The following is a 16,213-nucleotide window of genomic DNA, read 5'->3' on the forward strand; positions in this document are numbered from 1 at the left end:
TATATCTATCGAAAAAAAATGAAAATCATGACATGACATTATGCTATCAGCTTGACAGTTTGACTTTAATTAGGACGACCAAGTAATCTTCAAATACATGCAGAGGCCAATATCTATTGGGCCTATATGTATAAATCCAGCTAGGGTCCTAAAAATCGTCGAAAGCTAAGTCGAGAATTTTTAAAAAAAAATTTCTCTCCAAAATCAATGGCGTTTTTTTTTAACTTTAACATAATATAAAATAGAAAAAAATTATCGACATGACGCTCAAAATTGTTGAACTCGGCAAATAAAAAATATTTAAAAAAAAGTTCAAATAATTAGATCATTTTCATCAAGATGTTTATAGTAAGTTAATATAACAAAAATCAATTTTAATAATTATGGAAGTTACTTATAGAGTGCTAAAGGTGCTCTGGTACTAGCAGAAGACTTGTGATTTTGGCTGATAACAGTAGATATCTAAACTATGTTTGAATTTGAGAGTAGAGGGTGTAAGGAATAAATATTTATTATCCAAATAGCAGAATCAGTGTTATTCTACCTTTTTTTTTAAAATACAATAGATATACAGTATAACGACAATAATTACTGTTTTGTGAATAGTTGTTATAATTGACATTCTTGTGTGTGTCTGGGAAAGGATAATGATATAATTTTGGTCGCTTTTACTATGTACCTACCTAGGTATTTACGTTTCAATAATAAAAAATAATAATTTCAGATCACAAGATAAGCATGGACCTATCGGGCCGGCCAGACGAGATCGCGCAGATCTTTGCGATAGTGGCCGAACAATGGCAGCACGACGTCCTGATGCGAGCAGCCGATCCAGGGCTTGGATCCCGGTCGGACGACATCCACGAGTGGATCGCGGACGAGGAGGAACAGGATATGAAAGGAAATATTATAAAACCAACGATAGTCGATCCCAGGGGGATAAGGTACATGAGCCTAGCGATGAACAATTTAGCAAGGTAAGAATGAGTTTATTAAAATCAGGATTAGCGCAAAAAGTATCTGGAGGTGGTATATTTAGAAAATAATAGATACTATAATATAATATATTTTTATTGACTTTTTGCCACCGCAGCTCCGCTTCTAGAAATGGATATTTTTTAACCCTTTTTCCAAGTGGTCTTCCAACTGACCGGTGCAATATGTAGAGGTATTTCCTACTACACCTCCAGAGTATGGCACACCAGGATAAAATGATACGTACAGCTGTTCAGCGCTCGAAATGGAAAAGTTTACGAACCGGAGCGCTCGAAAATTTTCTGAGGATATTAACATATTTATCAAATTTTATGTGTATTTTATAAACATGAGTGTGATCGATTTTTTGTTATATGGCATATCTAGCTCAGACGGTAAAATTATTTTGTCCACGAGACGGAGCTATAACTTTATAGATTTCACGAACCGGAACGGCGCTCCGTTGCGCTCCAGTCCATTTCGAGCACTGCAGCTGTTAGAAAGACGTTAATTAGTTGAAAGCAACTGATGTCGTTGACAAAAATCCACAGACGAAGAAACCTCCCTCCTTCGTGTGTGTGCGCACCTTGAGTTGGGTTTCGGTAATTTCCCGACGGGAATTCTTGAGAAATTTTCGAGATTTTCCATCCCGAATCTCGAGAATTGAAATTTTTAACATTTCGGGAAATCCCGGATCTCGAGAATCTTTTCACGGGATTCGGTATTTCTTTATTATCAAATATTAATTGAAAAAACGATTTTCAATATGAAAAAAGTGGACAGAAATCATAAAACGTTCAAAGACTGATCGGGGCATTTAACACAATTAAGCCAACGCGACTCAAAATGAGCGCAATTTTTGCAATATCAGGGAATTTTGTGTCTCAAAAGCGTACGCGATTGTCAGACGCAGCGATTGACAGTCTGTGTTTTTTGAAATTCCGTTTTAATAAGTAATGTTTTCAATTATTTTAGTCTTCCTACTTCTATTTTGTTCGTCTTCTTATTAATTAAAAATAATCATATTTTTTTGGAATTTGTCTTTTTACACTGATTTTAGGATTTTTACAGGTTTTTTTTTTAAATTTCCCGATATCTCGAGAATTCTCAAGAATTCAAAATTTCATCATTTCGGGAAATCCCGAATCTCGAGATTGAGATTTTCTCGGGAAATACCCAACTCTATGCGCACCTGATTCAGATAAAATAAATCGGAAAATACCTTATGAACACAACGAAATGTTGAAGACGCCGAACCAAAGAAGTAGATGAAAATCTTCTATACCAGGGTTGGCGAACCTTTTTACGTAAATTTCAAATTTTAAAAAATTTCCCAAATATTATTCTTGACTGCCTGTTTTCATGGAGAAAAAAAATAGTTTTAAGAATTCTATAAAAATTCTAGATGTCACTCACAAAACATAGTATACATAGTACATACAGCTTTATTACTTTTTTAAATTACGCCATACATTTCGGTCCACCAATTTTGATACCACTAAGTTTTTGTTCCTTATTTGGTACAGCTATTTTTGTGGGTAGAAATGAAATTGTTTGTTACTGTATTACTTGGTTTGATTCTCTACGCACAAATTGACACCATAATTGCTCAGATCAGATGAGGCATTCTCTCGCTACAGTAGTCTCAAGCAATATAAATTGATCAAAATTAGAATTTCGCGGCGCGGCTTCTCCCGCCGCCTGATGAGGTCCGTGCGATAATATTATATGTGAACCATATAGCCTAAGGACCGACGTATGTAATTATATATTTACATTGAACGTACTGCTTATTATTGAAGGTATTTACCTGCTATTTTTTATTCAATGCGATCTGTCATTTAGGTATATTTTTTCTCTTCAAAATAAAAAGTGTTACGAAAAGGACCTCTGGCCTACAGATTTTCATACAAATCTTGAAGAGTTTCTAATGCATTCATTGTGTGTTGTAGTTAGTAGAAAAATATCACTTACAATTTACAATGAAATTTGCTTCTCCGATTTTCATAAGGAAACCACACGAGACTCCATCTGGCAATAAAAAAAAATCTTTAATATATTATTTGCGCCGAAGAGAGTAAAATGCTCGTTAAAATAGTCAGATTTAGTGTAGATACACAAATCAACAACACAGAATGTAAAGATTGTGTTGTATCAACCACGCAGATAGTATGATAGAGAAGCTACCAGTAAGAATGCGCAAATCCTGAAGGTGACAGAATACTTAGACGACTGACAGAGGTTGCGAAACTTCACCACAGGACATTTGAAAACTATGCTCAGCCAAAATAATTGGAAAGTGCCGGGCGAGGATCGTTCAGGATGAAGAAATTTTTTATGGTTTATAGAGCCAATGATGATGATAGCGATGACGACCTAATTGATCTAACATGGCATTGTAGAATTAGAAAACAATGGATCATTCCTGCCATGCTGTTCCGGCAAGGTTTGAACATGTAGTTCAGATTATAGAGGGGCGAAGCCAGCTCGCGAGTGTCATGGTGTGGATAGAACCAATATTATTATAAACTGCTTATTTCGACAGAATTCCACTGGCGACCACAGACATCCACGAAGAGGGCGAACCATGGAACGAAGATGCACCCTGGAAGCATCTGCATTACCTTTCGCTATATGGAAACTATTTTGGGAAGAAGCAATTCTTGGCAGAAGCAGCGAAGAGTAGCGTCAAACCATCGTACACTCTGATCATCAATGCGACCTCCTGGAGAGAGACCGTTCCGGAGAGAGATTCTTTATTCTATTCCCCGGGTTAGTATTTATTGACCATAAAAGACTTATAATTTAGATATATTTTAGTTTTATACTCACGAGTCATGTTCAGCGCATTTGAAGTATAGTAAGCATGGGAAAATAAGAATTTATTGGCTAGTACAAATGAAAATACGACTCACTTTATATTTTAACAGTAGGTACATCACGATAATAATTATTGATACGAATTATCATAAGATGTGTATCATGATTCACAATGGATGCTTTGATCGAATTTATTGATAGTAACGTAAAAACCAATATTTACCATCACTAATTGCATTTTAATTAGGTATCTAATTTTGTCTGACAAATTATTCAATTTCAAACAAACATACCTAACGTTTTCTTCTAGAGAGATCCACATGGGCCGACGACTTAGCTTCGATTGACTTATCGAGCCTGATAGAGCTGGACCTGAGGAATTGCTCCATCGAGGTATTGGAAGACAACACATTCGCATCGGCCCCATCTCTGCAGAGGCTCTATCTTTCACACAACAGCATCTTCCAAATACATTCGTTGGCCTTCAACGGACTAATAAAACTAATTCATTTGGACGTAAGCAGAAACAGTATTCTGAAGACTGGTCTCAATGAATCGCTCATTATAGAAGGAATGACTATACTCCGAGGCACCTTTGTCCCGCTGGTTGCATTAAAGTCATTAGATTTTTCCTTCACGAGGATCGTACAAACGTGTGTTACCGTTTTCGACCAGCTAAATCACGCCATGGAACGCCTATCTTTGTGCTACACCAGTTTTCCTTCACTTCGCAAAGGAATGTTTTCAAACACCGGCCTCAAATATTTGGATATTTCTGGGAATATAGCTTTGGAAGATCTATCTTCTGAAGCTTTCAAAGGAATCGAAGACACGCTGTTAATCTTATATGCTAAACGATTGGGAATACGGAGTGTCCAAAGCTTAAAGAATCTCAGAAAATTGGAAGTCCTGGCTCTGAACGACAATGATATAATCAGCCTGGATGATTGTATGTTAGATAACCTCCAGACATTGAGAATACTTGACTTGTCCGATAACCGAATAACAGGTTGGAATAAACAAATATTTCTCAAAATGCCTCATCTTGATCTGTTACTTTTAAGCAAGAATAGCCTGAGTTTATTGTCAGCGAAGATGGTGCACGATATGAACAATATAAAGTTCTTGAGCTTCGCTTCCAACAGTCTGGTATGTACTTGCATATTGAAGCATGTCATGAACAGAGTAATAGAGAATGAGGGCGATCAGACAAACGTTGAAAAATATCCAGTGTGGTATCAAAAACCAAATATATACAACGGGAGTTTTCAAAGAGACGACGACAAAATGGATGAGTCATTTCATTTAATAAGCTTTCAAACCGCTTACAAATACTACAGTATGCTAATACAAAATAGTTCAATTCAACTCCTGACTTTCGCACATAAATCGAGGAAGAATAATGCTGGAGACGAGCATTTTAAAAAACTGAGGACATATTCTTCGTCTATTTGGTATCCAAATAACCAGACTGGCATTGGAGATGGCGATGCGTCAGACGTACCGACACCGGAAGAAGTGTCCAACTTCACATTTCGCCTTTTCGACTATTCGGAACAAAACTACAGGTGTACCGACTCCAAGAGTAATACGCCTTCAACCTTCGACAGCATCAAAGAGTGTGGGAGTTTAGAATTGAACGCAATACCGGAAGATAAGCCGATGACCAGGACGTCGGAGATAATTATGATTTTGGCAATCGTCAGTGGCGTTTTCATTGGATTATTGGTCTTAGCTTGGAAATGGTGGTACGTGAGGTATTTTTTCCTGATGATGAAGAATGCTGCCATGCTAAGTATTCTTGGAAAGGAAGGAACCAATATAGGTGAGCGAATTGAAAATGTATATAGGTATTGAAATGAAAAGATGTATAAATTTCTAGACAACAACACCTACATACACATACTTCAGTAGCGAGGGGTGGAGGTAGGCTGTTAAGATTCGATATAAATAGTGCACACTTAACTTTACCAGTCTTTCTTATTTGTTTTCATTGAACTATGAACACAACTTGCAGATGGTGCTGTTTGTACTAGCTTTGTGCTAGTCTGTAAAATTATATTAAACCCTGCCCAATCAAACCACAAGAGTTTAGGTATGCTATGGACGATCTGACAAAAATAGTGCTCAATTTTTCAGCCATACTTATATTTAAGTTTTCGTTGAATTAAGAATAGGTACATATTACAGTGTTGATTATTTTTTTAAATTCATTAAGCCCTGCCTAAACCATACCATAATCGATAAAAAATAATCTTCTACTTATAAAATATCTAAAATTATGTATGGCTTAATGACAAAATTTTAGCTATTTTAAAAATAAACGAATATTTTTTGACTATGACTTGTAGTAGGGCAGGTTTAATTGAATTTTAAATACTAACATAAGACTATCTACACATTGCAGTATATTATTTATTTTTATTAGATCATGACCGATCCTAATACGATCATAATATTATGGGCCTCCACAGAGTGGAGGTTTTGTATAAACAGATTTTTGTTTTTACGAGAAATGGATGTTAGCCACTTGCTCAACCTATTAGGTCCATACTCTGACTCTAAACACCAATTTAAAAAACAATATGTGTATTTGCCAGACCCATGATTCGAACCTGGGTACGATATTATAAACCGACGCGTAAGATGCTTGGCCATCGTAGGACTGTTATGCGTAGTGCAATGAAAACAAATACGTTTGACTGGCAAAGTTTAGCGTGCACTATTTATGACAGATCTTAATAGCCTACCTCCACTCTTCGCCACTGATATACTTCGTATATACAATATGACGTAGGTACATAATATATTAAATATTGATATTTTTGCTAAAAGTAGTATAAGCCAAGAACGCCCATTTAGTCACTGTGCTTCCAAACTTTTTCATACCGTATCTCCCAAAACTTGAAAAAAATAGTCCCCGGCCCACTCCGTCGATAAATAAATTATTTTGGTTATCATAAGCTTTACCTGGCAATAACTTATATTGTGTATTTATCTCAAACAATATGAAATATGACAAAAGTACTATACGTGAAACCTACAAAATAATTTGACGAGAGTGATGTTATTTTGCATGTTTTTACATATTATAAGGTTCAATGGTAGATATGGTAATTCATAGGGAATCTTCCAAAGTCTTCGTTGAAAGGCATGGCCTGTGTTTATTTTTTATTATGACTAATAACGAAAATGCTATTGTCGCAAAGGGAATTATGGTTGGGTACCAATGTTTCTTTTTCAATATACGGATATTCTTGTTGTCGCCTTATCCACAATTCTGAAATACTTTTTCCATTAAATTCCACTTCAAGCAAATTATATGATCTGATATCGACCAATTATTCTTCTTGAGCTGCTCACGTAATATGATCATATTTCAAGGATTTAGCAAATGCTATTCGTATCCAATTGCACTTTTGTACCTTAAAACTTCATGTACAGAACCCACTTCTAAATATTAATAATTGTAGTTCTGATAAATTTCGCAACAGATGAGTTTGTGAAGCTCTGAATAATATTTGAGACTATAACGGTTGTTTGCTGTTATAATAGATTTTTGAATTTTTACCGCCTGCTATGCCTCCTTCTTTCCTTGACGTTTCGAGCTCGTTGCAGAGACCATTTTCAAAAGATAAAATATTCCCTTAGTAGTGTCACTCCGAACGCCGCTCTAAGTGTGCCGAAAAGTTTTTTTAGCGTTGCTAATAAACTTTTTATTGCAATATGTTGGAATTGTATTCATGCCGGTCACAATTATTATTCGACACTATAATTGACCACCAGCATTTCTAAATGGTCACCATTTGTGCCTAAAAACGTATTAGATATTTTGTGTCTCAAGCAGAACTCCGAAAACTGCCCTCAGTAGTCGTCAATGACAGAAAAAATGTGTGTTCATTTAGAGATATAAACAAAAACCAAATATCATTGCATATTTTATTTCAGGAAATGATAATGAATACACATATGATGTGTTTGTGAGCTATTGCGAGGACGACAGGTCTTGGGTTCTGGATGAACTACTTCCTGAAATTGAACATAATGCTTCCATCAGCGTGTGTCTACACGAGAGAGACTTTCAGGTAATTAATCCAATTTCTTTCATTTATCTGATACTTTCATTGCAATCCCCGTCTTAGTATATGAATTACAATATCAATAGGCACGTCAACCAGTCTCACGATCCCTATCCTGAGATATGCATTGTGAAGATCTTGCATAATATATTGGACAAAATATTCTGACATCATCGAATATTTGTGCATGCTTTAGGGAACCGCTGCAATGACAAAAAGTGAAGGGGTATTCATCATTTCAGAGATTAATATATAGGTATTTGTTTATTTTTTAGGTGGGGCTGTCAATATTGGAGAACATAATATCGTGCATGGACAGATCTCGAGCACTGCTAATGGTCGTATCAAATCAGTTTCTACAAAGCCAGTGGTGTCAATTTGAAATGCATCTTGCACAACACAGGTAGGAGGCAAAGAATATTCATTCTGCAGTAAGGCGAGTTAGGAAAGTAGGAGAAAAATTCTATCCGCAGTCTAAATCCTTAGCTTTCTTACATATTCCTTGAGTTACAGATGTATTTTGATATTTATAATATGTTTACTATTATTTTGTTCTATGACCCTTTATATAAGAAAAAATAGGTACATACCTATCCGACGAACGTGTAATTCATTTCAATTATTTTATTTTTTTAATATATTATGAACAGTAGTACAACATAATAATTCAAGACGTTCACAAGATAACATTGGGATAAAAAATAACAAGAAAAAATATATAAAATACAGTGTCAAAAATAGTGAGAATACACTGAACAGGGAGGAGTCTACCGAGACCCTATCTTAATAACAAAACAACATTCATCCTCACATAAGTGTAAAATATCGATATCTAAATTAATTTGGTATGACTGGTATAGCTGGCAAGAGTGGAGTAGTTCCCAGATATATTTTTTTTAAATTTTGCAGGCTACTAGAAACTCGACGCGAGCAGCTGATTCTGGTGCTTCTCGAGGACATTCCTCGTAGACGGAGACCGAGCACCTTGCACTATCTGATGATGACGAAGACTTACATCGTCTGGCCGAAAGGGGGCGACGAGAAAGCAGCGTTCTGGAAACGACTCAAGAAATCAATTATGCACGGGAAGAACGCGACGCTGGAGAGAGGATCGAGCATGGCGTGACCATCAGTAGATTTACATAATATAGATGAAATATACATGGGTACTTAGAGATTGACTGTAGGAGTATATTTGCGACGAGAGCAGCTTCTGTCACTCGTCATTTTACTACTACCTAGTATAGGGTTGGCGAACCTTTTTACGTACGCGTGCCAAAATTTCCCAAATATTATTTTTTGACTGTCTGACGTACCGAGCAGTTTTTCGAGTGTTCGATCAGGAAAAAAATGAAAAAAATCGTTATAAAAATTCTATTAAAAAAGTTCAAAAATGTTAAGTAATTGAATTCTTGAGAACTAATTATTTACATTGATGCCAAAATTACTCGGATCACATGAGGCATCCTCTCCGCGATGCGGCTTCCCCCGCCACCTGACGAGGTCAATGCCATAATATTATTATGTGTGACGCATAAAACCTAAGGACCAATCTATGAAATTTAAATTAATTATAATGCTTATTCTTAAAGAGTATCTGCCTGTTATTTTTTATACAATGCGATCTGCCATTTATGCATGAATTTCGTCGTTTCTGTATGCGCATTGATTGATATATATTATTAGTACAAATATTATTAAAAACCGAAGAAAATACTCATTTTTAATATTACCTCTATAATATATATTTAGATAGGTACATATTTGTAAAACTTTTTGTGAAAAAAAATATTTTTAAAATTATATCTATTTCTTTTTTTTCAACATGATACATTCGCGTGCCATGCAAAATCATCTCGCGTGCCATAGGTTCGCCATCCCTGACCTAATACCTATTTCAGCTTATATGTCAACTTACTCCGTTCTACTGATGTAGATAATTGAGCGACCTTCCTAAACGCGGTAGTCTAGACAGGTGTTTCCCAACCTTTTTATATCTGCGAACCGTTAAAAATAGGAGACATATTTCGGGGACCGTGACCGCAGCAATAAACTATTATTAATACATTATGTTTTTTATTAGTTTTTTTTATAACAGGTACATATAAAAACCAGATATAAAACAGTCTGATTGCTAACAATTTTCAGTTTGCAGTTTTCCCGTCCAAACACACGGGCTTCCCGATACAAACCGTTTTGCGCAGGTAAGCTTGTCGTAAAGCATGAGCGTCTAGCCGGCGTTTAATTGAAATAATTAGAAACCGATCAGTACCTAAATAAATTGTTAATAATAATAGTTCTGGAAATGTGAGAAAGTAAGTTTTAAATAATTACAAGATAAAAAGAACTTTTTATATAAGTACAACGTTTTTAAATTTTCTGTTGAATCATATAAACTTGACTTGACTAGCTTAAACGATCAAAAAAATTTGTACTTGATAGAAATACTGAATAATGAAATGTCATTTCATATTGATTTCCATAGTAACGCACGTATATATTATTTAATAATTTGGTTGTTAGGACCCCCTAGCAACCAATAATGGTATCGAAATAACTTTTCATACAAAACAGAATTAACTAAAAATGAATTCAATTCTACTTAAAGATGGCTAAGTATTTAAAAAATGCATTGGCATCGTGTTCTGATATATTCTAAAAGTTTCAAACGTCTAACTAATCGGGAAGTTAGTTAAAAATCGATTGCAAGATTTGTACCGAACAAACAACCACCGGACAAATAAGAGTACGACCTAAGAAAAACGTTGTAAAATAGCGCCAAATCTGCTGCCGCGACTTTGCTAGAATAGTAAAGTTGATAACCATGGTTGATAGCCTCAGAGTTGTTTCCGAAAGACATTCGCCAAGACAGCCATTTGGTTTCTATGTTTAGTTTTTTACCGATATAGCCGAAAACGTCTTCATACATGAATTCGAAAATGTGGATGATAATTTAATAGCTTTGTAACTTTAAATATGTGTACTTTATGTCTGGATACGAAAATGGCTTATTATCGACTACCTACCAATTACGCATCGATTGACGTCTTCCATGAAGTGATTAATTTTTTTTGAACGAGGATTTGCTTGTAATTTTTGGCATATGCATTTTAAGATCGGGGACAGCTATTTGCGGACCGGCCAAAAGTTTCTGCGGACCGGCGGTTGGGAAACACTGATCTAGACAATTCGAAGATGCTAATAGGCAAGATATCCATGATCGAGCCACAAGAACGTGCACTAGTCTTACATAAATCTTACAATGTGATTTAATTTTAATATTGGAAATATTTTCACCGATTAAATGCTAAAATGTCGGCAGAAATAAAGATAGTAATAAAATAATACTTGATCGATTGTGAATTGGGTAAAAAAATATTTTCGGGTGACTTGCATTATTTGGTTGCGGGAGAATTAAGTATGGTTACATGTAAATTGTACGTATTATATTTCGCCGTAGCACAGTTTATCGTGAGCTGTCTTACCGGAAAGAGATTCCCGTATAGCACCGAGAGAGAAAATACGCGTTGTTCGCGGAACATTGCAGACAGTACCTACCTACTGTTCCAATGTTATTAGATTCAATAAGAACATTAATTTGGTATTTATTGGTATCACAAAGTTTGTTGTTGTCAATATAATTAAATATTTGACATGTAGGCACGACTTCATACGAGAACCTACCAGAGTTCTATAATATAAATTATACGATATGATTTTATTTCGAATTTACTTACCTGTCTATTTTCTTCTGTCTTTCCCGTGTATTCCGGTGGTTTTTATTACGTATTATTAAGTGGTTTATTTAGACAAGGAATTGATTTCAATATTATACGGCCATCTATTTCCGATAGGTACTACAATCTCACGATTAACTGTGTTACGGCCAACTGAATACGTACAAATTTCCGGACATGTCCTATTATATTCGTGTTGATAAAATGTGAATTTTTGATTATGGATTAAATTGTTTCAAAGTTGGTACGCAGGTGGCTACCGATAACAAAAGAAATGCTGTGTTTAATTTCAATTAATTTATTTTGGCATATTTTGGACGCTTTTTTTAAGCTCAAGCTATTGATTTAAAACCAAAGATGTCGAAGAAACCCGTCGTCTGTAAGATGGAGTCTTTTGTGTGTCAAAATCGTTGAAGCGAGTTGTGCTATCTATCCACGTAAAAACGATGAACATGATAATATTATTATAAACACAATAATTATTATCAGAGTTTTTATGAAACTAAGTAGTCAATTTTTCACATTCATTTTCATACATTTAGGCTTCATCAACCTAGAAGAAGGTTTCCTTTAACATATTTGTTAATGACAAAGAACGTCTGTTTACTTAATAGAAAATGATAAGTAATAAAATCTGTAGGTTGGTAATGTTTTTTCTGTCTGCTCAGAGAGCCCTTTCGAATATTCTCACATACATTCTACTAAAAATTGGGGGCGGTCCGGTTCTCCACATATGGAGTCTCTATACAATGTATTTATAAAAACTAGCTTGTTTGTTAATGATCCTACCGATCTTAAGCCTTCACTAGTATAATCTACATGGACGGTTTCCTGTGGGTTTTACTTTTACATAGGAATGTAAAAAAGGCATTTCGTCGTCGATCTATTTTTCTAGATAATGGTACCTACATAAATATTACATTAGTGCTCGTCGTTATTTTGTACATGTATCGAATGGAGAAAAGTAAGGGGCGAAGGCGGCTGGGTGTGCGGAGCTCCATAGCGGTGAAAACATCGACAATTTGTTCAACATCTCAATTCTACGAAATTAAATTTTAATCTAAAATTCACTCACACACGCACATAGAATATATCGACAAACGAAGAAATTCGGTATAACACAGGTTGTATTGCCCAATTGGCATCATCGATAACAGGTTAGTTATACGCAGAGGGATTTTTCAGGTAGTTATCACGGACACACATATCAATACTAGCAAGAATGGCAGAGCTCTCATTTACACTACAAGCAGGTCTAAATATTTATAAAATTAAATTAAATATTTGACGCCCTTAGCGACTGGATATTGAAATTTTACCAGTTGTCCGATACTAAACGATTATTTAAACGTTGACTTAAAATAAATGAATTTAACGGATTGGAGACGTGAGGTGACTTTCGTTCGTATGGGCGCTATGGTGTACAATAAAATTGTACATACTTTTCTTTTTTTACTACTATCAAACTATTCGATGAATTAATTATATGTTAGTTAGATTAACCATGGAATATTATTGCACAATACTTTATCGATTATTTATGGGCATGCTCCGCATCTACAGTATCTATGGATTGCACGTCAGTGGACTAGCTAAATACTTATAATATATTTTTTTTATTCAAGATTGAATATAATATATAAGATGTAAGGGTTTAGTATATATTCTTAATTTAAATACATATGTTGAGAACACCTTAGATAGCGTAGTGATTAGTTAATATTTGCAAGGTTAATACTTGAGTCGATAGGTATATAATAATATGGTAATATAGTGACTTACAAAGAGTAATCGTGAGGTCTCCTCTCATTCTCTTCGGCCTCGGCGGAAGATGCATCAGCTCGATGGACAGGACTCCTCCGCACGGTCTGTGACTTCGAAGACTTATCACACCTGGTTGGCGTTCTTTCTTCGAAATCCCCTGGAGGAAGAGGGCGTCTTCGTCCTCTGAAAAGTGTAGTAAAAGTGCTTAAAATTAATTCTCGCGCACATAAGGCAGTTAGGCTGAAATTATTTTACAGCGGAATCATGGCTACGGCAAATGGCATTCGCAGTTGTATTTACCAACTTACCAGCATACAAAATCCCAATGACTGATAAGTCTGTCATATTTGAATGATGTAGGTACATTCCGCAAAAGATTTCCACATAATACATTCGTGGGGTTGCTGCCAAAAGTTGGTAAGTCTGTTGGGGTCACTCTAGTGTGGTGTTCGATGTGTAGGTAGAGGATGATGATAATGAAGAAGTCTACGATGTAGCGGGGTGAGATTTATTAGCAGCGTATCGGTACAATAGTATATTATACATGATAGTTACTAGCTAAGTGCTCTGATTCGAGTGACATTGAGATAAATTGTTCTTCGTTATTTATACAATAAAAGTTATTACATTAACATTAAAATTCTGTTACATAATTATATTGAACTAAATATAGAGTCAGCGTTTTAAATTGAGTAGCGAAAAGAAATATTATTTGTTATTACAGTTGTAAGAAAATACTATGAGAAATGTTTATTCAGCTCATACATCGTAATAGTATAATGTGTTGTGATATGATGTAATAATACACCGTCTCTTATTTCGCCTAATCGACTTGCTGGTCTAGCTGAGTTGTTTACTGGAAATGGATTGGGAATATATTACTGCAAAGTAATTTGATATTTTTATAAACAATAGATATTCGATCGCTTATTATTGTGCAGCTACAAGTCGATAATAATTTAGGTATTTAGAGTTAACGATGGATTATGTGTATATATATAAATATGTATGCTACTATGTTAGGTAATAAATGCAAGGTCATCCGATACATAGAACATGCACATAAAGCACAAAGAAATTAGCATTGTGGCTGATTTAAGAGGGCATGTCAAACATCAAATTGCAATTACTCCATAACATAATTTTGAGACATACCAACTTTTGGCGGTAACCCCACGATAATAATACAATTCTTTCATTACAAGAAAACAAGGTAATAGCAGATGATCGCATGACCTTTTATAACATTATTTTTAGACCAAACCCAACCCAACCTAACCTAACCTAATGTACCCCAACCAAATCAAACCTAACCTAATCAATGATGTAAGTATCGAAATGTATCAAAATATCAAACATTCAATTAACAATTGAATCGAAAAGCATCTCCGCCGATAGAATATAATTTAATTATAATATTTAATATAATTTTCTACATGGAATAAACTGTTTCCGCAAAAAAATGATAAAATGGTCATCTGCAGCACTATTATAACCGAAAGCAAATCTATAATAATTATTTATTTACCTTCTTCTTTTATCAAAATATCCCTGGGCAGCATGACAAATGCTGGTTCAGTGCCGGCTAAACGATCCACTTCGAGTTTTTCCGCTTTCGATACTGCGAATCTAAAATAAATGATAATATTATTCATTATTATAGCTATGAAAATTGCTAACGCATCGTCTTACGTGAGCGACGTCGGCGAAGCGATGAGCGGCGCGCGCAACTCAAACGTATGTTTGTAAATAAAAGTAGGTATTACTTTTATGACTGTTATATTATATTGTGTAGACTGTACAAGTGTACAGTATAATAATATGGTGGAACCTTTTAAATATGCAATAAATTTATTTTTTCTCGTTGCGAATTCTTTTTTTAAGTTCACGTTCGGGTTGTTTAAGAAAATCCGAAAGTATTGGAAAACAGTCTCACGTCAACTTGACATCCTGAATAATCTTGTGAAAAAAAATTGAGATGTTTACTGTTAGATACATCAAGTCTCCGTGAAGATATTACCATAAAATTAATCAACCCAATTAACATTTCGACGTCCAAGATATAGGTACTTATATATAGGTACAATAATGATTAATTCCGGTTTCTTACTTATCTTCATTAATGATATTCTGCAGCACTTCTGTCCTGGCTTTGATGTCATCATAAAAGCCTTTCCTTGTTTCTGCTTGTTCTTTTCTCAATCTACACACTTCTTCGTACTCGTGGCGGGTCAGGCTATACAGATCTATAGAAAATCAAACTTATGGAATAAATTAGTTTTATGTTGTATACCTAATGTATTTATAAACTAACATCACAGCTCAGAGCTTTTCTACCGACGCAGAGCGTTTCAAAACGGTGCCGCAAGATACTGTTGCATAATAATTAAAATGACTGGGCTACGGGACACTCGGGCGACGGCCACCCGGGCGCCACACAAATGATTTGAAAGTGAGCCGTGAACATTTTTATTTATATACCACGAATGAGGGTGGCATGTAAATAGTCAGACGTATATTGACATAGATAGCCCTTCACTTCAGACAAAAACTTAATAGTCATTTAACACATTGTCAACAAATTAAATTCATGTATGTTATCCAACCCAACCTTTTCCTCTGACCGGTTCAGGCGTAAGTGGGTCAACTTGTTCTGAACTAATTCCTGAGAGCCTGTCATCTACACACCAAATGGCTCTCAAAACAGCTCCTCTCCACGACCGAGCTCCTGGAAGAGTCACCTGCAGCCCCATCTCTGGAAAGTCCACCTCGATTGCTGGACTGTGAAGCAATGGATAAATATTAATCTAGAGAAATTCTCGAAGTGTAAATGGAAAA

At 35.2% G+C, this 16,213-nt stretch overlaps 2 protein-coding genes across 2 annotated transcripts in view; one reads left to right on the top strand and one right to left on the bottom strand.

Annotated features, from left to right (window-relative positions):
- The window catches only part of LOC147065149 (dynein axonemal intermediate chain 7-like), a 54,755-nt gene that overhangs the window by 29,141 nt on the left and 9,401 nt on the right, over window positions 1-16,213 (bottom strand). The window contains exons 7-10 of the mRNA XM_085956938.1: window positions 15,987-16,156; window positions 15,486-15,621; window positions 14,904-15,004; window positions 13,394-13,558 (exon numbers count right to left, since the gene is read on the bottom strand). Coding sequence (XP_085813064.1) covers window positions 13,394-13,558; window positions 14,904-15,004; window positions 15,486-15,621; window positions 15,987-16,156 — 572 coding nt within the window. The remainder of the gene's footprint in view (window positions 1-13,393; window positions 13,559-14,903; window positions 15,005-15,485; window positions 15,622-15,986; window positions 16,157-16,213) is intronic.
- Toll-9 (toll-like receptor 9) lies at window positions 739-9,217 on the top strand. Its single transcript, XM_085956324.1, has 6 exons — window positions 739-977; window positions 3,521-3,747; window positions 4,106-5,620; window positions 7,744-7,880; window positions 8,150-8,277; window positions 8,784-9,217. Exons 1-6 carry the CDS (start codon window positions 739-741, stop codon window positions 8,998-9,000), a joined length of 2,463 nt encoding a protein of 820 aa, XP_085812450.1. The 3' UTR covers window positions 9,001-9,217.

Source organism: Rhyacophila brunnea, unplaced genomic scaffold, assembly GCF_057557595.1.
Source record: "Rhyacophila brunnea isolate RB1 unplaced genomic scaffold, BYU_Rbru_1.0 scaffold_6, whole genome shotgun sequence".
Classification (NCBI taxonomy): domain Eukaryota; kingdom Metazoa; phylum Arthropoda; class Insecta; order Trichoptera; family Rhyacophilidae; genus Rhyacophila; species Rhyacophila brunnea.